A 25,271-nucleotide genomic window follows, 5' to 3' on the forward strand; every position below is an offset into this window, starting at 1 on the left:
TATGTTTGTGTGAAAGCCTATTTTCTGGATAGATTAGCTCAGTGACGCCGGCTGGCGGCGGGAGCGCCCGCCCAGCTGACAGCGGCCCGGCGTGCCGCGCGGCCGCCGGGCCTCCTGCACCGCTTGTCGACGCCCACCTCGCACAGTGACGGGGCCTGCGATGCGCGCGCCCCGCGGCGCCACGACCGGCCGGTCCGCCGCGCCGCCCCCCACCCCGCCCTCCCCGCGGCCCTGCGCCCGGCCGCGCGTCCCGGCCCGGCCCCCGTGGCGCCACCTGCCCAGCTCAGCTCGTCCGCGCCCGGCGCCGGGTCGGCACCGCCGGCGGCGCCGCGCCCACTCTGCCGTGCTTGCTGTGTTCGCGGCGCGGCGCTGCTCGGGCCGGCCGCGCCCCGCCGGTGGCCGCGGCAGAGACCACCCTGTCCAGGCGAGGCGTTTCCACACACCGGCGGGGCCGGCCCGCCCACCCGCCGCGCGCAGAGCCCGCTCTCCCCTCCCCACGGCTGTAGAGCCAGCGGCGGCGCGGACCGGCCGGCCGCGGCGTCCGGAGTTCCACCCGCAGGCTCCGAGCTGCTAGAGGCGCAGCACCCCGTCGGATAGTCTGATTCGTAGGCGCGGGCCGCCCCTGCTGCTGTCACCTCTCCTCCTCGCCTCCGCTCGAGCTCCGCTCTACTTTCGCCTGTCCTCGCCTGTTCTGTGGGCTCCCCGTCGGCCGGGGGGCACGTGTACGCTCCCCAGACCTGAACCAATCCCCGGCTGACGGCCGAGCCCGGCGACCCCCGGGCCTGGACCGCCGCCCGCCGCCGCCCCGGCTGCACTTGACTGGGTTGCCGAGCCGTCACCACCTCCGAGAGGGGGACGGCGTCGGGCGGCACGTCCCTAGTTCCCAGTTCCGTTTCCGGCGGCCCGCCGTCCACTTCTGGAAATACGTGTGCGCCGCGTGCAGACCCCGGCATTACCATTTGTGAATAAACATTTAGTTTGAACGTGCAGTGTACATGTAAAATAAAGGTGAAGTCCAGAATGGTGTGCCGTGTCATCGACTATCGCTAAACCTATGCCGGAAACGCATTTGTTTGCAACATTGCGCTTATATTTCGCCATACGGCAGTTCGAGCACTGAGCGGCGCCAGCAGAACAGTGTATCATCGAGTTGTGGAAAAATCCGGACAACAATAAACACCCGGAAATATAATTCGTTCACAACAGCACAGACACATCCAAAAAGAAGCGCCAACAATGTCAACCAGCAAATCCGCCCGCAGGGAAGACACCAGCATCGGATCAATAATTCGCTACACGCCCTGACATTGACAATGCCGCCAAACTTGACGTAACATGGATAACTCGCTCCGCGCCGACCAACGCCGCCAGGGGGCGGGGGCGATGCCGGGGAGGGTGGGCGAGGGGGAGGGCATAACACTCCATCAGCCCCCTACCACTCATGACCCATGAACTTGCCGGCGTACACGGCGGCCGGGTAGTGCGTATGCAGCGCGAACATGTCGGGCCGCGACCGGCCGGCCACCGCCAGCTGCGTAGCCAGACCGGCCAGGTTGAACGCCTCCAGCGTGGCGGCGTGGCCCACGGCGAACTCGCCGCGCGCCTCGAAGCCGCCGGCGGCGCCGCGGTACAGCAGGTACACGGCTCGGCCGTCGTCCGTCAGGCAGGTCAGCATCAGCTCGCCGGACGGCAGCGCCAGCAGGCGGGCCGACCGCACGCCCCGCACGGGCACCGTCTGCGCATGCGCCCACTTGCCGATGATCGGCTCGAACCTGCGACGGTGTGGCAGGAGATGAAGAGGACCTGCTGCCGTCCGCACCCGGCACCGGCGGACACCGAGAGTCGCGCTCCGACGCGTGGGCTCTAATGAACAACCAGCTGACGCCAGAAATCATAAACACGACAAAAGGGCGCTGCAAAACCAGCTGAGACATCGTGCGCAAAATACGGCCTGCAATGATGCATAGAAGCAACAAGAGCGGCAAACGGGTACGGCACAAGAGCTATCGAAATCAGTTCCGCTGTTCTGACGACTCAACCGCAAACAGCGGATTACTGAACGGTGGCCTAACGCGCTGGCTGGCTAGTGCGGGCTCACCACATCTATTTTCAACTTACTGACACGCGATCCACTCTGTGTACGTTGACCACTTCTCGGTCAAACCCACAGACCAGCTGCAGACAACGTCCCTCCCTGTTCTTACGCCACAACTGCTCACCTCTGCCCCGCCCCACCCCCTCGCCGCCCCGCGGTCAAGCCCGGAAGCGCACCTGTACGTGTTGACGATGCCGTCGTACTTGTGCGTGGCCTCCCGCACGACGGCCATGACCAGGTGGTCGTCGAGGACAGCCGTGCTGACGTCGACGGCCGCCGAGGCGATGGTCTGGCGCAGGGTGAGCCGGGTCGCGGCCGCCGCCCAGCACCAGAGGTCCACCCGGCCGCCGGCGCCGCTGTTGGCCACCGCCACGCACGCCTCTCCGGCGGCAGAGTACACGGACGCCTGCCGGCAGAAGACGACCGCCGGAGAGCGAGAGGCGAGGGGAGGACAGGGGCACGGGTGCGGCGGCTGGCGTCATCAATGACGACGTCTGGGATAGGTGTCGGACGGAATTATCTGAAGCAATCAAGAGGGAGTATGCCGCACGTGGCGTCATCCACGGCAAACGCATCCGCCCTGGCCGGCTCTAGACCAGAGAGGTGCCGTCCGCCCCGGCTGGCTCGAGACCAGAGAGGTGCCGTCCGCCCCGGCTGGCTCGAGACCAGAGGGGTGCCATCCGCCCCGGCTGGCTCGAGACCAGAGGGGTGCCATCCGCCCCGGCTGGCTCGAGACCAGAGAGGTGCCGTCCGCCTAGGCCAGCTCGAGACCAGAGTGGTGCCGTCCGCCCCGGCTGACTGGAGGCCAGAGAGGTGCCGTCCACCCCAGCTGGCTGGAGACCAGAGTGGTGCCGTCCACCCCAGCTGGCTGGAGACCAGAGTGGTGCCGTCCGCCCCAGCCGTGCGTGAGATTGGGACTGGTAGTGCGCCACGATGTTACCCGTCTAGTTCCAAGTGTCCACGTCGTTATCTGCACATCCACAACTCCGCCCACACATCACCGACACGTCTGCAGAGCCAATAACGTTATGAAGCCCTTCGCTGCACGTAAACATTGACTAAGTCGGCGTGTCGCTCACGATCGGCAGTAGGAGTGTGATCGAAGATATACAGTATGATCCAGGCCTGCCCAACACCAGAGTCTAACTGGCGAACTAAACGTGAGCTATTGCGCTCTACATAACAGCCCAGGCCACATTCACGGGCCGCTCCGACTAGCAAATGAACCCAATTGTTACTAGAAGTTACAAAAATCATACATGAACAAAATCATGAACATAAAATTATAAACATTTAAACTTAAATACGGCTGCATATTATGACATTTTGTGGCCCAAATTCGAACCAGATGGCGCGCGCGGTCCAGTCCGCCAGCTCTCAGCGGCGCGGGAGATCACAGACTTCCGACCGGAGGTCAGAGGTCACCGACCTGTCGTCCGCCGTGCGTGTCGATGGCCTGGTGGAGGGTGAACTTGGTCTGGGCGTCCCGGTAGCAGGCCAGGTGCGACACGTTACCCAGGAAGTGCACGAACAGGAAACAGTCGTGCGAGGAGGACGGCTGCAGGCTCTGCGAAGGGAACGAAGACAGACGCGGGACAGTGAATCATCGGCGAAACCGAATGGAAATAGCACGCAATAAGGGTGCTACTAAGGTGTGCTGTAAAAGGCCACCGCAAAGGTTGGAAAGTTTGCATGCATACCTCTACTAGACGCGGGTGCGCTGCGGCACGCGGCGTTTTAATCACGCAAGTGCAACGCATTCCATACGACCGGACCTGGAGCGAATTACTACGCACGTACTGCGGACTTCGTTATATGTCTTAAGGGAAGCATTTGAGGGACGCATGCGACTTGTCGTGCGTGACGCCACAACTGTTTCAATGCCTGAAGAGCGTCCCGGTCGGCAATTACCTTTCACATCCCCGCGGTATTTACCTTCACATCCACCGTCTTATGGCTGGGCATGGCTTGTGATTGGACCAGGACGTTTCGATGGTACAGGAATATGTAGTTGACGGCCCCGTGCAGCTGCTCCAACACTGCAACGCGAGCCACGTCAGACAGCGGCCGCCGTGCCAGACGAGACACGTGAAGGTCAAGGTCGCGCCAGCCCAACGGCGGCCCACGAGCCCCAGTCAGACGGGTGGGCGGCCGCGCTGGACGGCGCCGGCCAGCACGCAGGTGGAATAGCGAACTGTCGATTGGGAGGCGGCCTTCGTCTGGCGCCGGGTGGGTGTGGCGGACCCACGCTGCCGTCTGCTGCGGCTGCATATCCGCTCCGGTTACGGGGCTCCGACATATCGCAACCGAATATGCATCGGCCCACACGCCAAGCTTCCCTGAAGCGGCGCTGCCCCGGGGCGGCCTGGCGGCGCGGCGCGTGCTCCGCGTCCGCCGGCCGACCCGGGCCCTGTTCCGGCTGGGGTTGGAATCCGCCCCGTAATCAAACATGCCGCACGAGACATGGTGGAATCGGTTCATTTGAAACACAGCTGGAGCCGCAATCGACCCGGCTCGAGAGTACTCGCCGGTATTGATGACACATCATTTTTCTGACAGCTAACATACTTCTACGTGTACAGTTCACGACATCCTGATCTATATTTACCTGAGCGATCAAATAAATGCATCATTAAGACCCGTATATGCAGGTTTAGAGACGCTTATTGTAAGATCCCTGTTACCAGAGTCGGTACCGTTCAGGTTGCTTCCATAATCAGGTGTCCCGCATTACAAGCGGACCCAGAATCGGCTCCCAACTGCGCACAGCTGTCCAAAACCATAGTTTGAAGCCACCCAGGGACCGAATCATAGCCTGTTTATATCTTGCGGATGTGTTATCAAGCACGGAGCCATCATCACAACATGAAACCCCGTCACTGATGACATGTTTTCCGCTCAATCAAAATCTCTGGCATCACAAAATTCGATTAAACCATTCGTTTATCATAAGCTGTCATTAAAAACCAGGGCAGATATCTACAAAAATGCCATTTAAAGACTCGCTCCCGCTTATAAGCATCTTGCAAAACAATGTTGACGGCCCAGTAATTCGGCGACGATGATCATGAAAAAATTGGTCTGGCCATAAGCGTGTTTGTTTTGCAATTTATCGGATGGTTTGTGAGATCGCTGACGTCAGTGAACTAAATAATTCATAGATCGCAAGTAACTCCTTTTTGGAAGATGTGGACAAATGTAAAAGCACAATATCGAAAGTAAGCATGAAATGTCCAGCGTGCCGAAGGGATTGACCGACTGACTTAACGTTAGATCTCAACGGACTGAAAACCTTTTACGCCAACACTTACGTTAAACACATCCGACACATGATAAAAAGCTTATTTTCGCGACCAAATGCTGCCATTATAGAGTAAGCCAGAAGCTTACAAGCGCCGGAAGCTGCGTTTGGCGAGCAAAACCACAAACAGCACCTATGACCTTCGTCATACCACATTTCTATCTGCAACCGCGTTCAAGCACCAGGACAGCTTTTATCCTTAGTGAAGGGTAACCAGAAGGCAAAAATATCTAGTATTCGTTAAATTTCCCAAGCAGAATTACTGAGCAGAACCAAAAAACTTGGCCGCCGATTCTTACTTCAGTAGCATTCATGCCTCCTAACTTACTATTCTCGAGTGTGGCTACCATACTAGATTCTTCTAAATTGGTGGTACTCGTTTTCTCACCGTGCCCCGGGCCCCTCTGCTGCGCCGCTCGCCATCACCCGACGAGCGGTCTACTCTGCAGGCCGCGACGCGTTGTCAATACTAGCATGGGCACAGAAATCCTTTGGCAATTTTGCCATTTTTAGGATTGAAATGATCATAACGTGTGCATTGCATTTATTCGATTTCATTTTAATCATTTCCCCTGTGGAAGTCATTGTCTGAGACGGGTGTACTTATTGTGGAGGATGCAGCAGCGTTAGTGCAACGCTGCTCTACGGGCAATCAAGGAAGATAATCTTGATAGCACATTTGAAAATAACCTTAAAATGACATTAGCCTTGAAAATAATCTTAAACTAACGTAACTCGCACGAAGGAACAATCAGGGAAAAGAACGCACGCCCTCCGGTCGTGTTCTCTCACCCGGGTCGTCCCAGCGGTACACCTGGTCGGGGACGGCGGCAGACGCCGGTGGCGCCGCCATGCGGGCGACGGCCGCGTGCCGCGTGCCGGCGGCCCGCATCAGGCCGGCCATCCAGGCCAGCCGCGCCTCAGGATACGCAGGACCTGCAGCACAGAGAGCGCCCTCAGCAGCGTCAGGCGACTGTGTGTGACACCCATGGGTGGAGCTTTGTGTCGCTTTGGAGGGCCTTGGGGCCTCAATACTATTGTCGAGGCCTCTTAACATTCTATAAAATGACTACCCCCCCAAACCAAAAAGGAGAATATCTGGACTTGGAAGAACATCGTCCACCCAATGAGTTCGACGAGGCTCGGATTATGGCAAGATATTGTGCCACGTCTTTCACCAGGGAACAGCTAAACATCGTTCTAACTTGCGGGTCAGAAATACGTTTTAAATGGTTTGTGTTTTGCGTGCACGCCTTCGTCCAAAACCGAAGACCAGGTGTGGTCTTGTTTTTACACAGCGTTCGGGCGAAGAGCTCACGAAAAATAACCGAAAGTTTAACGACAATGAGTTTGACAGCGTGTGCTCCTGGTCTGCCATCTGAACCACTCCGCAGCGTCCGCTCCAAACTAATCCAACACCACTTTCACCTATCCCCGGGCACTGGACGAGCTTGTCCGTTCTCCGCGTTTGGAGGCTGCGCCCGCCGCACGAACCAGACCCCTCCCCACAGCCGCGAGTCACGGCACCCACCGTCCGTCCACTGGCCGAAAACGCCTCCGGCGCTGGCTGCCCAGCGCAGCAGCCGGATCCGGGTATCCCAAATAGCGAGCAGCAGCGTGGGCGGCTGGCCCTCGCCGTCCAGGTAGACGGGCGCGAACCGGATGACGTCGGACCGCCAGCTCTGCGTCTGCACGTAGTACTGCAGGTAGCTGGCCGCCTGCAGCCGGGCTGCAGCGGAACTGACGTCATGGGGACGGCGGGACGGCGCGGCGCCAACGCCGTCCGCTCGCGCTCCGAGGCGCCTGCAGAGGCGCGCCGGGCTCGAGCATAGACGCCGTGACTCGTGTGACAGCCGGAGCTCAGTCCATTGGAGATAGAGCTCAGTTGACAGAGGAGACGGAAGAGAACAGAGGAGACGGAAGAGAACAACCAGCGTCCATGCAGATGAAAGCCATCTCTGTATCAGAGCACGGCCACAGAAATGTCTCAAATCAACTGACATTCCCTGCGGTTCAGCCCACGCCAGCGTTGTCTGGTGCGGCTGTGTCACAGCACTGAAGTCATCAACTTCACCGTTGCATCAACGCCGCTGTCCGCAACACTACCCCGCCGCAGACATGCTCACTGCCGCCAAACAGGCGGCTCAGCTTTCATGGGCGAAGAGTATGGTGACAGCACGCGCCGCAACGTCTGGCGAGACAGGGCACTGACCGCGGGCGTCCAGCAGGGCCTGGTAGATGTACTGGACGGTGGCGACGTACTGGCGGGCTACTGCCTCGTCCACCAACTGCAGCTGGTCCTGGGCGTTGAGCAGCAGCTGCAGCAGCTGTCGGCGGGGACAGCTGTGTCAGCGGGAGAGACAACAGAGGGCAAGAGACGGCGTCGCATTCGTGAAGCTTAGAGGCGCGCTCACGTCCGACCGCTCATGTCCGACCGCGGGGTTGAGCGCGGCACGCTATAACACCTGAACGCTCTTGAAAAGACGTAGCATCGAGATGAAACGTACTAACACCATCTAACAGTTACAAAATAAACTTGAACTCCGAAAGGAGCAAAGGCATTACACAACCAGTCAATGGCGGCTCAACACAGATAGCGGGCCTACTAATGAGCTGCAACCAGCCAATCCAATGGAAAACTTCACCAAAAACAGCACCAAGACCACTAAGACGTCTCCGACCTCGTACAGCTGTTGCTCCGCGGCGGAGTTGGTGACGTTGTAGTCGATGAAGAATGGCATGTTGGTGAAGGTCCAGTACGCTGTTATGTTGTATGAGCCGTTCAGCCGAACCTGCGGCGAAGGCAACAGTGCCACCAGCGTGAGATCAGGCGATGACAGTGGCGTGCGATGTCTGCGATACACGTCATGACGCTGCGCTGACGCCTGAGGTTCACTTGGCCAATTCCCAATGACTTCCAGTTATTTACGTCTCCAATGTCCGACCCCGTGTGTTGCCAGAGGATCAATGCTGGAGGCTCTGTTTCTACCAAATGCAATTTTTCCCAGTTGCAACACTTTCATAGACTTGGTGTTGGTGGCTGTCATCTAGTCATCTATCCACTCATAGTCATCCATCCGTCCAGAAATCCGTTTATCAAACCATCCATCCAGTCACCTATCCAGTCATCCATTCATCCAAGATCGTTCATCCATTCTAAGTCATCCATCTATTCAAGGTCATGTATCCGTCCATAGTCAGCCATCCATCCAGTCGTCCAGCCATTCACAGTCATCCACCCACGGCTACTGTCACCGGCCCATCGGCCTATCGCCGTCAGCAGCCGGCCGCCGGGCCCAGCTGACTTAGCGGCGGACCAGCACCACCGCGGACCAGCCGGTACTGACCGCCGAGCCTAGCAGGCGGCGCAGGTCGACGCCGTTCAGGCTGGGCGTGTCCAGATTGGGTGCGACCAGACACTGCCCACCGGCAAGCCGCAGCCAAGTGTGGCCGCGCACTGTCTGGTCGCTGGACAGCGTCAGCACCGACGACTGGTGCAGCGGCACCCCGCCGACCGTGCCGTTGACGCTGCCGGGCACGGGCGGGGCTGGTGTGCACGCCATGGCGGGTCGACACGGCGCGCGACGCCGGCGGCGGCCTTCCGGCTGCCAGCGGCGAGGTAAACACGACAGGCGCGAGGACTGCATCACGTTGGAGAAACTAACCAAGAAGATAAGGCACGCACTTGGATAGGCCCTCTCCTCTGGGTGACGAAAGGGCGCACGGCTGACCATGGCCTCGAGCTACGGACCGCCACGCCAGCGCGCTCACTGCAACAGGACGTTCGCGAGCACGGCCAGCGCCATTCACGGTTATGGCCACCCTTCGGCAGCACGTATAGATGCTTCGCCAGCGCCAGCGGGCCTACCAGCACCGCGCGGATGGCCTCAGCGGCCGGCCGCGCCGCCACCCCGAGCGGTCGCCCCGAGGGAGCCGCGCCGCTGCCCCGAGCGGTCGCCCCGAGGGAGCCGTGCCGCTGCCCCGAGCGGTCGCCCCGAGGGAGCCGCGCCGCCGCCCCGAGCGGTCGCCCCGAGGGAGCCGTGCCGCTGCCCCGAGGCGGTCGCCCCAAGGGGGCCGCGCCGCTACCCCGAGCGGTCGCCCCGAGGAGACCGCGACCTGCCCGCACCGAGCGGTCGTCCCGAGGGAGCCGCGCCGCTACCCCAGCGGTCGCCCCGAGGGAGCCGCGCCGCCGCCCCGAGCGGTCGCCCCGAGGGAGCCGCGCCGCCGCCCCGAGCGGTCGCCCCGAGGGAGCCGCGCCGCTGCCCCGGCCCTCACATCAGCGGGCGGGTGAAGGTCAGCGCGCCGAACGTGACGTCAGAGGAGACCGTGAACGTGCCGTGTCGCTGCAGGAAGTTGGAGATGTGCAGGTGCTTCGAGGGGTCCAGATTGAACACCTGGCCGCCGTCCGGCAGACTGAGGTTGCCTGTGGAGAGGGGCGGGACCGGGACTGACCGGGCAGAAGCGCGTTGGGCAGAGGGCGCCCCAGGACGGCGTCGAACCGCATGAGTAAACAACGCTTTCAGAAACTATCGTAGAGCCGGGAAGCGACTTACGTACGCTACTCACCTCCGTAGGTTTGATGTTGCCAGTGATAATGGCGATACGAGAAGAAATAGTTTGTTACAGCTCACTCAAGCAATATAAATCAATTTCCACGATTTCAGCACTGCCCGGACAGGTCAGAGATAAACAAGCGGACGTGGTCCCAACAGACTGCAGACGTGGACGTGGTCTAATAGGCTGCACTGCAGACTAAACCGCTGGGAACACATCAGGCGAGCAGACTCGCACATCACACATGGCTGCAACTGTGCGGGTGGCCCAATATGAGAGTGCGTGGCAGGCCCACCGGTCCATACCACTGACAGTCAGCCGGTACACAGTCTGGTGTGAGCTGAAGCGCAGCTCGGTGGCCGAGTCCTTGACCAGAGCGTCGGCCGGGATGCCGTTCAGGCTGGTGAACATCAGGGGACCTGCAACGGAGCGAGGCTGTGAATGGGTTGCGAATGACGGCTTCCAGCCCAAAGCGCAGGGAGCGGGCTTTCCACAGCCAGCGCCTAACGACCCTGCGAGTGGCAGTGGCGTGGGCAACACGTAATCCTGGCAGGGACCCGCTAAAGGCTTGCATTGCATTGCATCGCGGGTCTTAAGGTTCCGATTTCCAAACGATTCTTCAACGCACGCCAGTGGATCATTAAACGTCACAGGAAAGCTACGATAACGTGGACCACGTGCATAACAGGCATAACCCACGCCATCGTTGACGACAGCACACCGACCGCCGCCGATGAGGTCGAGCAGAACACCCACCATTGACGATAAGGTCGGGCAGGGTCCAGTGTCCGGTGACCGTGCCACCAGCGACGGTCAGCGCCGAGGCCATCAGCGCGCTCAGGTCCTTGCCGTTGACCCGGCCCGTCACAGTCTGGCGCGCGAGCGGCCAGGGTCGGGTCATACCGGGCGAGGCCCGGCGAGTTCGGGCAGGTGGGCGCGCGGCACCCATCAAACTCCTGGCAGTGCGACAGGCTAAAAAACTCATGGCAAAGCGCCGGGTTATGTTCACATAAATGCTAGTTTGACCGTACTTTATTTCGCACTCCGCTGCTAGAACACCAGCGCCATCTTCAGATACCCCTCGGCTTCACGTGGTGACATAAGCAGCCACCCCGTCCGCCGTCAGCCACTGGCGCGCTGACCCGCAGTGACCCAGCCCGAGCCTCACCAGCTGATTGGCCGTCAGCTGGTCCACGGTGAGGCCGCCGCCGAACGTGACGTCACCGGTCACAGTCTGCGGCCGGAGCAGGTTCCAATGGTGCCGCAGGTAGGTCAGCAGGTCCACCGGCGCGGGCGGCACGCCCGCCAGCAGCGTCTGCAGCACGCGCCGGCCGGGCCGGTGGTGGGAACGGGTCGCGGCCCAGGGACACTTCTACGTGACTAAACTCCTTACGCAAAAACTTCCACGCGATTTTACTTCCGCGCGATAGAACGTACAATACAAAGATTTCTAATGCATGAGCTACTCGCGACAAATATCTTATGCAAAAATATATTAGGCATGTGCGTAAGGATGACAGCACTGGTAATGCGAACACTTATGAGACACTCGGTCCCATAACTCCCCCTCCCCCTTAGATCCACTCCTGGATGGGATGTCTCCAGGTTCAGCAGCTCATGTGGTACGGTCATACGCCATACTCCCCACACACTGGACACATGTGAAAATGAAAAACTATCGTTCATAACTGCACACAGGAGTTCAGAGAGTGATCTTTTTTTTAAATCTGACATTTTCACCCTAAGTAAATGTGTACATGACATGTGCGCGGATATTGCGGGATGGCAAACACACATCCAGTGGCATGCACCTGTGCTTTTATCTTCATAGGTACACAACAATGCTAAGTAAACGTCCAAAACAATATACCATCACGGAACGCCGGAATGACCACGCATTGCATTTTTCAAATACCAGGATCGTAGAACTGTGGGGAAGGACGGGGACTGACATTCCTCGCGTAAAGCAGTGTCCTGCAGGCTTCTTTCCGAAGTTTTTTTGCGGACCCTTTTGACTAGAAGCTCTTGCATTGGAAGAAGTGCTACATATAAATTTATTTGTTGGAAGACTTGCCGCACAGGAAGGACGTTGCGTAGAAGCTTTTGCATTAAAGGTTTTATTGCTGCTTGGAATTTCACGGGTAATTATAATTATAATTTTTTGCACAAGTAGTATTGCGTGAAGGTTTTTGAATGACACCATTTGTCCGGCAGGAGTGTTGTCGCGCACAAGCTTTTACATTACAAGATTGGCCGTGTAGAAGTTGAGGTCTTAGAAATTCTTACATTAGACGTAAAGCCGCGTAAAAACCGCGTCGTCTGTCTCTGTTGCCAGCTATATTGTGTCAGGAGTACGGCCCGTACAGCGCGGCTAAGGGTGGCGCCGCCCGCGTCGGTACCGGCTGTGCAGAGGGCGCCCAGCGTCCAGACACGGCGAGGCATCGCAGGCAGAGCATGCTCGCCCGGTTATTGACGACATTGCCAGCGACCGGGTGGTGTTTCAGGAGAGAGGATTGCACGCGGGGCTTTAAGCGACTGAATACCTCATGCACAAGGGCCTTTTCACGAATGTTGAGTTTTTCGGAGATCAGCACACGCGCGTAAGTGCCGTATCACGCACACGAGACCTCGACATCAGGAGGCAGGCTGGCGGCGGATCGGACCTCGACGCCCACGCACGCAGCCGACCAGAGAAGGACCACACACACACACACACGTGAACGACCCGGGCCACCCAGACAGACGGCGGTGGGAGCAGCCGGCGTCGTCAGCATCCCCGAGCGTCTCGCCCCGCCCGCCGCCCGCCCCCAAGCGACACCAGCCAACGCTCACCTGGACCTCGACGCTGGCGAACAAGGGCTGCTGCAGAAAAATGTGGCCGGCCAGGGTCTGATCTGCGTCACGCAGCCACACCAGGCGGTCCAGCCGGCTCAAGTCCAGGCCGTTCAGCGTCCAGGACAGCGGGTTCATCGCGCGGTGGAGGGTCACGTTGCCTGAAAGCAAGCAGCTCGTCTTAGAACAACGAATGGCACCCAAGTAATTACCCTCAAACACGTGCCCTAAATGATTTTGCGCTGACACGGTCAATTGACATGACTGCGGATTACGCTAACAGCCAAACGAAATGGCAACCAAGACAGTCAAGAGCTTGGTCAGCGAGCTGGACCCACCCTCACCGAGCGCCTGGACCGATCCGCCACCGTCCGCGCCGCAGCGCCGGTGAGCAGGTTCAGCCCAGCGCTGCACCCACCGTTGACGGTGAGGCTGGCGAAGGTGTTGGGCGTGTCGGTGCGGACCACCCGCTGACACACGTCATCCAGCTGGATCCCGTTCACCGGGCCGGTGACAGTGAGCGTGTCCAGGGCGTACATGCCGCCCAGGAACACCTGTCGGAGGCGCACGACCTTAGTGAGTCGCTGCGGGCGCAGACGAGCCATGGCGTCAGCCCGCCACAAAACTTCGCGCGTCATCATCGGCTTAGTGGGTCCACTCCGGGAAAAAGCACCGCCCAAGAGATGCGTGATCAAGGCGCACAGGCCGAGAAAGAAGGCTGCTCAGGACGTAAACGGCGTCCCAAACAGCGGATGAAGAAACAAGCGCACCAAGCAAACTGCCCAACGCGTAGGATATGAAGCCCTCTAATAAAAAGCAGACAAGCTCCTTCGCGTTGCGCAAAGGTAGACAGATGAAGCTGCCGGCACACGTAATGAGCGTAAGCGCCTCCAGTAGGGGCACTTTCCTAGGCTCCTAAATGCCTTTAAAAGAACGGCAAACTTATTTCGCCCGACAGACCGAAACCTCTCGACTGGTCATTGTTCCTGGATATACCATGACACAAAATTTGAGACTGAGCATTTGCAATCCTGTGTCTGCTGCGGTCAATATCCTGTCTACTTCCTTCCACAACATACCTCCTCAGTTCTTCAGAGTCAACACGACTCTACTTTTAATGCATGCGGGTGACTGGCACCCCTAGCAACACTCTTCAACTGTCTAGACCACGCAGCCCGCGTCCGGCGCACTCTCACCTTCGAGCCGAGCAGGATCTCGCTAAGGTTCTGGCGCACGACGTCAGTCAGGTTGACGCTGGGATGGCGCACGGCGACCGCGTCGCCCACCAGCCGGTCTGCGGCAGCGGCGCGCCCAGGGGTCGGTCGGGTCACGGGGCAGGCCGGCTCACGTGCGACAGGTCGCGCATCACGCTTGGTGGCAGTTATCGTCACGCTTAACGCCCATCAACGCGTCAAGATGGGGGGGGGGGACGGGGGCTGGTGGTGATGGAGAGACAAATGGTCAGATCATAGCCTGCGGGCAATAGAAACTGACTTTTGACGACTGGAGCCATACACTACTGGAGATGGACGAAAAGCGCATGACTACGAGAGTCTCGCACCATGCACGGCGCTCACACGCCGACGGCATCGCGCGTGCGAGGCGCTGAAGCTCCGCCAGACATGGCAACACCTTGCAACCGGCCCGCTCAGCCGCCCGCCGCCCCTCAGCGGCCGCCTCTCCGCTGGAGGTCGCCTCCGCAGCTGTCTCACTGAATGTGACGTTGGAGTTGATGACGACAGGGGCGCCGAGCCGGATCAGCCCGGCGAACAGCTGGTCGCCAGGCACGCCGTTGAGCGAGCCGTCCGGCAGCACGTGCAGGGCGAGCACGGTCAGGTCGGCGCCGGCGGTCAGGTGGGAGCCGGCCGCCAGCGCCTGGCCGCCGGCCGTCGTCAGCCAGGCCGAGCCGAACTCGTCGCAGCTCATACCGTCAAACGTGCCTGCCGGCGCACACGCGCAGTCAGGCGTCGGCGGGAGGCGGCGAGAGTCACCAGGACCTCTAGAACGGCGTCGGCCTACCGCGAGTTCCTGTTTGAGCAAGATCGATCAATGGTTGTGGCACGCTTGGGTGATTCATTTGATACCAGTCAATTTTCTGTTTACGCAGCTACATTTCTGCGGTTTCGTCGGCAGAAAGAGTCTGTGGGAGAAAAACCACAAGTCGGTACTTTCAACTATGGTAGTGTTTTAGCACGCAACGTTACAGCCTGAAGCAATGCACAGAAACTGCCCAATCTCTTGAGTTGCAGCTCTGATAGCACAAAGGCCAATGCCACACTCGTCCCGCAACAACACAGTGCTTGCTTCAAAAGACTTGCCAAAACTGCAGCATACGCCCAACATCACCGAAAGCGCTGCCGAAGTCAGGAGTCGCCTGCTCAGTTACGCACATCCTTATGCTTCAAAGAAAACAAAACACAGAAAATAGAATTTGCAAGCCAGACGGCGACCACATCGATGCCCCCAACGTCACGTCACGTCTGACCTCAGGAAAGCGTCACGCTCGCCCCCACAGCGTCGCCCAGCCCCGCGGCTCACCGATAAACTTTAAGTCGTCCACAGTGGCGTTGTTCTGGAAGACGAGGTCGCCGTTGACGATGCCGTCACGGACCACGTCTTGGAAGAGCTCCAGCAGGCTCACGCCGTTGATGAGGCCAGACACGATCAGGGTGGAGACAGTCACCTTGTTGGTGAAGTTCTGAGAGCCGGTCACTATCGTGTATGCTGGAGGAGGAGCCGTCCTGGTGTCAACATTCGACCCACGTGCAGACGTCACCAGGGGAGAAGACGGCCCACATCTCCGTCAAACGACGCCAAAACACGCTAATACAATGGCCCTCAGGCAACTACGCGCGACCACCGTGCCTGAAGAAAAAGACCACAACCACAACCACGTCTGACGTCTGATGATAGCAAAGATCATAACCGCACGCGTCTGACGTCTAGTGATCACGAGATGACCAAGCGCAATCCTGGAGGCACACAGCTCGGAGGAGCTCCTCCTCGCGCCGGCGGGCGGCTGGCTGGCTGGCTGGCCGGCCGGGCGGCGGCCGGGCGCGGCCGCTCCGCTCCGGTGGCGCGGGACTCACTGGCGTTGACGTTGGCCGCCGAGAGGAGCGAGGTCAGGTTGACGCCGTCGATCAGGCCGTCCACCCAGAGGTCCGTCACGTGCAGGCCGGCCACCTGCAGCGGCGACGTGTAGATCTTGGAGCCTGCCGGCCGGCGGACACCGGTCACGGGCCAGGTCACCGACCGTAGTCACCGACGGGCCACGGGTCACTGCCCGCGGACCGCAGGTCGGAGCTGCTGCCTGCCGGCGGAGCAGCCAGCGGATTGCGGGCACCGGCTCCTTAATTTGCGTTGTAGATGACCGGGTCACCCGACCGAGTTAGAACTAAAGCATGACCTGTTATCCCTCTGCTACCGTTGGGTGTATCATGTTGTTATCGTTGGATGCATCACGCTGTGTATGTATGTACTGATCATCTCTTCGGTTATGGCCTCCAAACTCAGCATCTAGCCAACTGCCAGCTCCTGCCAGCTGATCACTCGAGCTCGATTCTCTTACTCACGGACACTTCATGCACAGACCCACAACGGCGGAGCTGTCAAGGCACAAAATGGCACGTGTCTCACGGATCAGGTCAGTCGGTACACATCAGTCCAGAGCTCTGATCGGTCGAGCCCGCCCCTCTGACACAGCCCCCGACAGTTCGCTGGCCCCGTACGCTGATGGTCCGGGGCCGGTGGTCCACGCCCGGCCGCTGCCGGCGCCGCCTGGAGCCGCGCGCGAGCTCACCTGCAATGGTGTGCGTGCCGGAGACGGTGACGGCCTCGCTGAGGTCGTACCCCTGCCACTGCACCGCGCCCGCCGTCAGGCTGGCCAACAGACAGCGGGTGTTGTGACCGCTTCATCGGGCAGGCAACTGGCTAGCAGGTCGAGCGCTTGAAAGGGCGTGGTGTGCACCATGCTAGATTGGTCTCATGTGAGAACACGCTGGTAGTTCTTTCAAGCGTTTACAATGACAGCGAAGCGTCACACTGATGTCTATCAAAGCTTAACACCTTCACCCCGTCGGAAGGTTAAAGCGGGGGTTACATGAAGAATATGAGCACCAGACGTTGGTTTCCGGTTGCCAGGTTTTATTTATGGTGGTAGATACAAGCTGCAACGTCACCCCACCGCCCAACAGCAGCCACATTCATCTGACGTCACAAAGGCAACGCAAACGGTGCGCCGCCCTCAGTGCCTTCCCTGTCGCCTGCCCCACACATCACCATGGGCCAGCTTCCTAAGCACCTTGGGCTACGGCGCAGCTATTGCATGGGAGACTCCAAGCACTCTTTCAGAAGGCAGCAGGCCCACTCGCCGCCGCCCTGTGCTGACCCCGCTGACCTGCCGCCGACGAACTCACGTGCCGAACGCCGTGTCCGTGACGAACAGAAGCGGCCCCAGCACCTGCTGGTCACCGCTGGTGCGCAGCACGCTCAGGTAGAAGTCGTCCAGCAGCAGGCCGTTCAGCAGGTCCACGAAGAGGCGGCGCGCCGACAGCGAGACCAGCGTCTTGCTGCCCGTCACCACCTGGCTGTCGGCGTCGGTCAGCACCCAGTCGGCGGGCTCCTGGCCGTTCAGCAGCGTCGTCTGCAGGTCGCCGGAGATCTGACGGCGGAGAGGGGCAGAACTGACGGGGCCGGAGGCGACTGGTGAAGTGTCGCCTATGATGAAGTGCCGGCTGTGGTGAAGTGCCGGCTGTGGCGAAGTGTCGGCTCTGGTGAAGTGTCGGCTCTGGTGAAGTGTCGGCTGTGGTGAAGTGTCGGCTGTGGTGAAGTGTCGGCTGTGGTGAAGTGTCGGCTGTGGTGAAGTGTCGGCTGTGGTGAAGTGTCGGCTGTGGTGAAGTGTCGGCTGTGGTGAAGTGTCGGCTGTGGTGAAGTGTCGGCTGTGGTGAAGTGTCGGCTGTGGTGAAGTATCGGCTGTGGTGAATGGTGAAGTGTCGGCTGTGGTGAAGTGTCGACTGTGGTGAAGTGTCGGCTGTGGTGAAGTGTCGGCTGTGGTGAAGTGTCGGCTGTGGTGAAGTGTCGGCTGTGGTGAAGTGTCGGCTGTGGTGAAGTGTCGGCTGTGGTGAAGTGTCGGCTCTGGTGAAGTGTCGGCTCTGGTGAATTGTCGGCTCTGGTGAATTGTCGGCTCTGGTGAAGTGTCGGCTCTGGTGAAGTGTCGGCTCTGGTGAAGTGTCGGCTCTGGTGAAGTGTCGGCTCTGGTGAAGTGTCGGCTCTGGTGAAGTGTCGGCTCTGGTGAAGTGTCGGCTCTGGTGAAGTGTCGGCTCTGGTGAAGTGTCGGCTCTGGTGAAGTGTCGGCTCTGGTGAAGTGTCGGCTCTGGTGAAGTGTCGGCTCTGGTGAAGTGTCGGCTCTGGTGAAGTGTCGGCTCTGGTGAAGTGTCGGCTCTGGTGAAGTGTCGGCTCTGGTGAAGTGTCGGCTCTGGTGAAGTGTCGGCTCTGGTGAAGTGTCGGCTCTGGTGAAGTGTCGGCTCTGGTGAAGTGTCGGCTCTGGTGAAATGTCGGCTCCGGCTGCCGACATTTCAACACCGACCGACCAGACGGCCGGTCGGTGTTCAGAGGGCAGGGACGGCAAGCTACAACAGCCTGACTACTATACCGTGGACTCTGTCCTGGGGTGGACACGGGAGGCAGGGCAACGCATCCTCCCCCTCCCCACACACACACGCTGCAGGAAGCAACAGTCAACCGCAACCGGGCAAACACGCTGGGCACATCGGCCTGCATTCAGCAACTCACAGAACACGCGTGCACCCATGAAAACCAGCCATTTGACTGTCGCAGCAGCACAACTCGGTCCCAGTGCCCGGCCCACCACGAGGTCCTGGAACACGAGCGGCGGCAGCGTGCTGTCTGTCAGCTTCAGCGCCGAGTCCAGCAGGGCCGTGACGTTGACGCTGTTCAGCAGGCCCGTCAGATGCAGGTCCGAGAGGAAGGTGACGTTGCCGTTGATCACCTTGTCGCCGTCTGCGGCCGCGGACGCCACCAGGCAAGAAGTCACGCCGCCGCAAACACCACGCATGCTGACAACGTACGCGTTAGCTTTTCAGCCTATTCCCGGGGTATGTCGTGAGCCGTCGCCCAGTATTCGCTGCACGTGCTTTGAGTACATCACGACGGAGGGTCTTAATGCAAGCTGTGACCATGCACAATCTCATGCGTACGTACGTAGCCGTCACGCGCACGTGCGTATGCATCATACGAAGTAAGACGAAACCTTTAACATGATTTTGCCCGATTGCGCTCAGCTACACGGCATGACACACTGCTCCAGTTCTGCTTTGCTCGACATTGCAATGGAGCGTCGGCACGAGGGGCATGACTGTCTACCAGGGTCTCTTTCCTGGTGGCATTAAAACCACGTAGCCAACCGGCATTGCAAACGGTAGCCAACCACAGCATTAACGACCGCGCGCGCCCACCGTCTGATCCCCTATCCTCCACCAGCGCGGCGCCGGTCAGGACGCCGCACTCACGGACAACGGTGGTGGCCTGGTCCAGCGCCTGGTTCAGCAGCGCCGCCGACACGTTCACGCCGTTGATCAGGCCCTCCACCAGCGAGTCCCCCGTCAGGTGCAGCGTGCCGATCATCTTCTGACCCGTCACCAGCTGATCGCCGGAGGTCAGCAGCACCTGCAGGCGACCGTCCACCACCTGCCCGCGGGGCACGGCGGCGGTCACGGCCGGAACGGACGGCGGAGCACGAGACCGCAGACTGTCCATGGCCATCAGCCGCCACGCTTCTTTCGACGGCGATGACACGCGATGCTCGACTCGGGGTCGGGTGGGGAGCTACCCGGCGCATCGCGCGCTAGAGCGGGCGCCTGCCGCAGCGTGCGGGCAGCAACGCCGGACCGGCAGCACAGTCGCGCCCAGCATCCCCATCCCGTCACCACTGACGTCAGCAGCGACGCCCCGCCTCTCGGGCCGCTCAGCAGCGCGTGCCGTACCCTGACGGGGCCCAGACGGTCGGTGACGATCAGCTGGTGCGCGGCGACGGTGGAAAAGGTCAGACTCTGGACGTGGTAGCTGAGCTCCGGCCGGTGCACCAGCACTAGGTCGTCGGGCACGCGCAGCCCGCCCAGCGTGCCGCGCAGAGTCAGTCCGCCGACCACGTGCAGGGTGCCGACGGTCCAGGCGCCTGTGGGAGCCGGCCGCCGGCTCAGCGAACACCGTGACGGAGCGCACGATCCGGGTGTTACGTGGTGCTCCAAAAGCAGGATCGGCTGGTTTGGCACATGGCTGCAGTCACTGTCCGGCAGTGATGCAGGCAGCGGGCGTGAGTCGGCCTTTCTTCCGGTCGGGTTCGTTATCCACAACAATGCGCTTGGGCCCCATCCCATGCACAATGTTAGACAGAAATGCGGGCTGCCATCTGGCTGAGAGAGTCGACCTGGCTTCCGACGGCAGAGATGCGGCTGGAAGCGCAAAAGAGAGCGAAATGATCCTCTGAGCTGACACCGTCTAACATGGCTGCCTCCCAGAGATAATTGTCATTAAATTATTTTGCGCCGCCTAGCAGCCATGTTACACCGCCGGTCATGCGTTGCCTGACCGGCGATGGTCTGGCCGCCTGCGGTGGTGAACGCGTGCTGCAGCAGCCGGTCAACAGAGACGCCGTTGATGGTCTGCGCGGAGGCCGTCTGGATCACCACGGGCCCGGCGAAGTGCAGCGGGCCTGCGGCAGGGTAACGAGGTGTCGGGAGAGGCAGCGCGACTCGAGCGGACATACAGAGAATTGTGACAGCGAGCCACGGAACGCGGTCACGGCAGCGGAGCTGCTGTTCCCGCCTACGACCAGGGACTGTCACACCTCGTCGCCATCATGTCACCTCATAATCCCATCCACATAACAGACTAACAAGGAGCTATTAACCGCCTGCCGCACGGACAAAACCGCGCCGGAAACAACGCCAACCAGATAAGCATCACCACCACCAGACATTCAAAAACAGCCACCTCAAACATCCATTCTACATTCATTTGCACAGTGACACTCCAGTCCACCCAGCCGGCAGCCAGATCCCTACGAAGGCCTCCTCGCGGCCGGCAGCCCCGCCCCTCACCGGACAGCGTGCCGTTGCTGACGGACATCGACTGCTGCAGCAGCGTCCGGACGTCGATGCCGTTGATCAGGTGCACGTCCAGGCTCGTCGCTGTCACCGTGCCGAACTGGGACGCGCCGGCTGCGGCGCCGCAGGGCAGGCGTCAGCCAGAGGGCGGCCACGCACAGACGGGGGCAGGTCTCGAATGGGATCGCTTGTGGCAGACCGGACAGCACGCATTTTCTCTGCTCAACACGGGTTGATGCCGGCCGTAGTCGACAACGGACGCAAAGAATGACAACACAGGCAGTCTTGTTCCGATTTGATCCGTCCCACCACCGCCATCCCCAGGGCGTCACAGAAGTTTCACCGCACCAACGCTGCCAAAGTTCAGCACCGACGCGCGCCAAGGAAGGACTCCCGTGCGCGCACAGACCCATGGTCTAGCACTGTCCCACGGCTGGTGACATCACAAGGTCCGCGCTCCACCCCGCCCGAGCCCGCGTCGTCAGCCAGCGGCGCGCTCACCCGGCAGCAGACTCTGCACGATGGCCGTCGATGTGTCGATCAAGACGCCGTTCACCAGACCCAGCACGGTGACGTCACCCGCCGTCACGTGACCGTGGACCACCTTGCTGGCCGTGATCACGTGGTTGCCGCTCAGCGTGACGAAGCTGTCCGGGTTCATGTGGCTGAGCGTGCCCACGTGCAGACTGGCCTGGACACGAGTGCAAGGAAAAGCATTTACTACCCGGAGAAGCCCGAGGAACCAACCGTGGATGTTCAGGTGTCATTGGGGTTTTGCGACACACTCAGCCGCTAAGGCTTTATGGCTTCGCCTGCTTCTCACCCTGGCAGGAAGGGCAGGCACCGCGGGAATCGACCCGTACCTCTGATTTAACATAGGCGCAGCTACACCCCTACACCACAGGCGGCACTCACTCTTAGGTTGTGGATGCCTCGAAGGGTTAAATGTGGTCTATGGATTGGCCGGGCGCCATCACGTTTGTAACATTTTGGCGAAAGGTAGACTGTCAAAACATAGCCGTCGCCTTACGACAAAACTTCGTCATCCACATCAAGGAAGTACACGATTCTTTCTACATTCATGAGGCGTCAAAAACAAGACCATTGAAAACAAATCCCAGCCCCTTTCAGTTTGGTTTTATGTTATAGACACTCAACACTCAAAAGCACTCAAGCACAATCACTCGCAACAAACACCCCGAACGGTACCAGCCAACAGCGCCGACCGTTTGGCGAGCCTCCTGATCGGCACGTTTGCGTCTTCCTAGCCTCCTGATCGGCACGTCTGCCTCTGCCCCGCCTCCTGATCAGCACGCCTGCCTCTGCCCAGTCTCCTGATCGGCCTGTCTGCCTCCGCCCAGCCCCCTGAGCGGCCCGCCTGCCTCTGCCCATCCTCCTGATCGACACACCTGCCTCTGCCCAGCCTCCTGATCGACACGCCTGCCTCTGTCGAGCCTCATAAGCGGCCCGCCTGCCTCCGCCCAGCCTCCTGATCGGCACGGGTGCCTCTGCTGAGCCTCCTGATCGGCACTTCTGCATCTGCCCAGCCTCCTGATCGACACGCCTGCCTCTGTCGAGTCTCATAAGTGGTCCGCCTGCCTCTGCCCAGCCTCCTGATCGACACGCCTGCCTCTGTCGAGCCTCATACGTGGCCCGCCTGCCTCTGCCCGGCCTCCTGGTCGACACGCCTGCCTCTGCCCAGCCTCCTGGTCGGCACGCCTGCTCACCCCGTCCTGGACCACCAGCGAGCCGAACGCCAGTTTCGCTGAGCCGGCGACGAACGGCCGGTTCGTCCAGATGACGTCGGCCAGGAAGCCGGCCAAGTCCCCGATGCCGTTCAGCCGCTGGGCGCGCAGCGAGCCGACGTGGGCGTTGTTCAGGTGCCACGGGCCGGTGACAGTCACGCCTGTGGGCGGGGTAAGCGGCTCGGTATGGGGCGGGGCGGGGCGGGGCGGGGCGGGCCCCGCGCTGACGGCTGCGCTGATGGGATGATGGTGATGGCGATGATGTGACGGTGGTGGCCGCGCACGGAGTGGGGTTCTGGGAGGAGTCATCAGGAGAGCGCTTAAGGGTTCGACGGCTGTCTTCAGGCTTACCATGAACAGCTCATGTTCAGGCTTGTTCAGGCGCAGAACATTCGGCAGAAAGGCTTCTATGGTGCCGTGACACACAAAGTCAGCTCACCACACCGCCTAACCAAACTTGATACAGTACATGCCTTCCGGGGCACGAAATGTCTTTTTAATCTTTTTTAACAAATACATAAAAGTATCACACACATATCTCATTCAATTTAAGTATCTTCTTGTTTCAAAACAAGCCAGGCGGCGGCCATCGCTCTCCGAGGACAAGCTGGACCGCCCAGCATCCATCCGTTCGCAAGTCACCCGCGCCTGCGCCATCCGACAGAGGACGCTATGAGCGAGCCGGGTGGTAGGGGCCGGGCGGACGGCGGTCTGACGAACCATTGGAGAAGGTGTGGTTGGCGTTGATTGAGACGGCACCGGCCAGCTGGTGGTGCAGGCCGGCCAGCGAGGCTATGCCCGCCTGCAGTCGCCGCTGCAGCGACTTGAGCCGCTCCAGAAGGCCAGAGTTGAGCGTGTTCGTTTCCAGCCGTACCTGCGACCATGGACAGTTTTCCAGATTCCTGTCATCACGTAGTGATGATAAATGATATCATCACGTGGCAATGGTCAGGGTGTAGTGGGGGCGTATGGACTCGTTAATGATTGTTATAACGCTATCGCATCTGAGTGACGCCGAGGACGCCGACATGCGTGGAATGGATTGTCTAGGAGAGAATGTGGGACCTTGTGGGACAAACGCTCACAGTGACTAGCGTTAATGGTGGTCGCGTTCAACTCTCCCTTTTTTACCCACACACTGGTCTGGACTGCTAGCTTATCTCGATGTGCCCTGTCCTTCCGCCCAACACACACCGCAAGCGCAAAGCAACTACAGACCAAGCCACGTGCAAATCACGAAAAACAAAACATACAAAGATGACCAAACATGTATGCCCAACACCCAACTTAGTTCACGACCAGTTTCATTCTTGCCCAGTTGTGCGTGAAAACTCCGGGAGAGGGGGGAGGGGGGGAGGGAGACTCTAGCCACATCCGGAGTACCCCTGCAACCGCCGGCCTGCTCACATTGTTGACGGCCACCGAGCGGATGCGGGCGCGCGGTGCGGCGCTCAGCTGCAGTGAGGCGAACGAGACGGGCTGGTCCAGCCGGGGCGCCGCCTGCATGCGTACGCCCAGCCCGGTCACGCGCGGCCGCACCGCCTGCACGCGCACGCGCAGGTCCTGACACCAGGTCATGCACCGCTGGTGCAGGTCGCGCAGGTCGGTGCGCCGTTGGAAGAGCAGGCGGTAGATGGTCGGTAGGTAACTCGGCCCACCAGGACTGCCCACGGCTGGAGGGGAGGCGAGGGCAGAGGTCAGGTCACGACATGGGAGAGCGTCTGGTGGTGCAGCCAGACTGCTCACGGCTAGCGGCTGGGCAGGGAAATCTGATGGAGTTCGTCCGTGTGGGACGACCCGTCCCGGCCACAGCTGGCGGCGGGGTCAGGTCAGACCAGGCCAGATCTGGGCCAGGCCACTGGCTGAACAGCAGGCGCCTGACGTGGTCAGGTCGGCCCAGGTCAGCCATCCGAGCGGACGACTGCCGAGCCCGGCCGGCGGAGGCGGCTCGCTGAGCACCAGGCCCTTCCGCCAACAGGACCAGCGCAGCCACCCCGGCTGACGGGTCAGGCTCGGAGCAGCGTCCTTGTGGGCAGGGTCACACCCTGGGGCCCGTCTGGCCGTCGGCGTTCACCGCTGGGAGCGCAGCGTCAAGACGGCGACAGGGCGGCTCGAGCAGCGGTCGACCGGGTGTTCGTCCGTGTGAGGACGTGTACAGCGTGAACGCGGATAATGTTGGCGAAGTCTGGCAAAGTTGCTTTCCAAACGCAGGACCCCGTACTATCTGCTGTAACATTTGATAGCTTTGCGACGTGGAAATATCGCCTTGAGCCAGCGCAATCCCACGATGTCCCTACGTGGAAGACTGACGAATCCATCAGTTGTCTTTTTTTGGGGGGGGGGGGCAGAACCGAGCCGGCCTCTTAACATTCAGAATTTGTTTTGAGGAACTTTATTGGAGAGGCAATTCCGGCCACGGCGGCAAATGTGGGGAAGGAGTTAAGGAGCTAAGGGGTGGTGCAATGCTTGCTGATAATGTTGCCCAAAACAGCAACATTGAAAATAGGGCAGACATGCGTTGTTTAGCATGACAGCCAGCGAATCATAGCTGCTCATTACAGACTCAGTTTCATTATTGCGTACCACTAGTCATGTAGGGTGCGCCACCGACTTTTGCTGAA

General features: G+C 60.1%; 1 protein-coding gene across 1 annotated transcript in view; it reads right to left on the reverse strand.

Moving 5' to 3' along the window:
• Positions 1-1,432: 1,432 nt before the first annotated feature.
• LOC119101940 (uncharacterized) overlaps positions 1,433-25,271 on the reverse strand; it is a 40,629-nt gene continuing 16,790 nt past the window's right edge. Inside the window, exons 10-40 of the mRNA XM_037225338.1 lie at positions 24,058-24,323; positions 23,371-23,524; positions 22,633-22,811; positions 21,407-21,596; positions 20,900-21,019; positions 20,389-20,511; positions 19,784-19,974; positions 19,310-19,487; positions 18,649-18,800; positions 17,198-17,442; positions 16,582-16,661; positions 15,872-15,994; positions 15,321-15,506; positions 14,495-14,722; positions 13,979-14,076; positions 13,201-13,336; positions 12,783-12,943; positions 11,119-11,265; positions 10,707-10,821; positions 10,256-10,369; positions 9,672-9,819; positions 8,744-8,924; positions 8,078-8,188; positions 7,609-7,723; positions 6,928-7,125; positions 6,189-6,332; positions 4,031-4,134; positions 3,525-3,662; positions 2,272-2,501; positions 1,619-1,772; positions 1,433-1,561 (exon numbers count right to left, since the gene is read on the reverse strand). Of these exons, the coding sequence (XP_037081233.1) occupies positions 1,433-1,561; positions 1,619-1,772; positions 2,272-2,501; positions 3,525-3,662; positions 4,031-4,134; positions 6,189-6,332; positions 6,928-7,125; positions 7,609-7,723; positions 8,078-8,188; positions 8,744-8,924; positions 9,672-9,819; positions 10,256-10,369; positions 10,707-10,821; positions 11,119-11,265; positions 12,783-12,943; positions 13,201-13,336; positions 13,979-14,076; positions 14,495-14,722; positions 15,321-15,506; positions 15,872-15,994; positions 16,582-16,661; positions 17,198-17,442; positions 18,649-18,800; positions 19,310-19,487; positions 19,784-19,974; positions 20,389-20,511; positions 20,900-21,019; positions 21,407-21,596; positions 22,633-22,811; positions 23,371-23,524; positions 24,058-24,323 (4,838 nt within the window). The remainder of the gene's footprint in view (positions 1,562-1,618; positions 1,773-2,271; positions 2,502-3,524; positions 3,663-4,030; positions 4,135-6,188; positions 6,333-6,927; positions 7,126-7,608; positions 7,724-8,077; positions 8,189-8,743; positions 8,925-9,671; positions 9,820-10,255; positions 10,370-10,706; positions 10,822-11,118; positions 11,266-12,782; positions 12,944-13,200; positions 13,337-13,978; positions 14,077-14,494; positions 14,723-15,320; positions 15,507-15,871; positions 15,995-16,581; positions 16,662-17,197; positions 17,443-18,648; positions 18,801-19,309; positions 19,488-19,783; positions 19,975-20,388; positions 20,512-20,899; positions 21,020-21,406; positions 21,597-22,632; positions 22,812-23,370; positions 23,525-24,057; positions 24,324-25,271) is intronic.

This window comes from Pollicipes pollicipes, unplaced genomic scaffold (genome assembly GCF_011947565.3).
Source record: "Pollicipes pollicipes isolate AB1234 unplaced genomic scaffold, Ppol_2.1 Scaffold_2555;HRSCAF=2994_pilon_pilon_pilon, whole genome shotgun sequence".
NCBI lineage: Eukaryota > Metazoa > Arthropoda > Thecostraca > Pollicipedomorpha > Pollicipedidae > Pollicipes > Pollicipes pollicipes.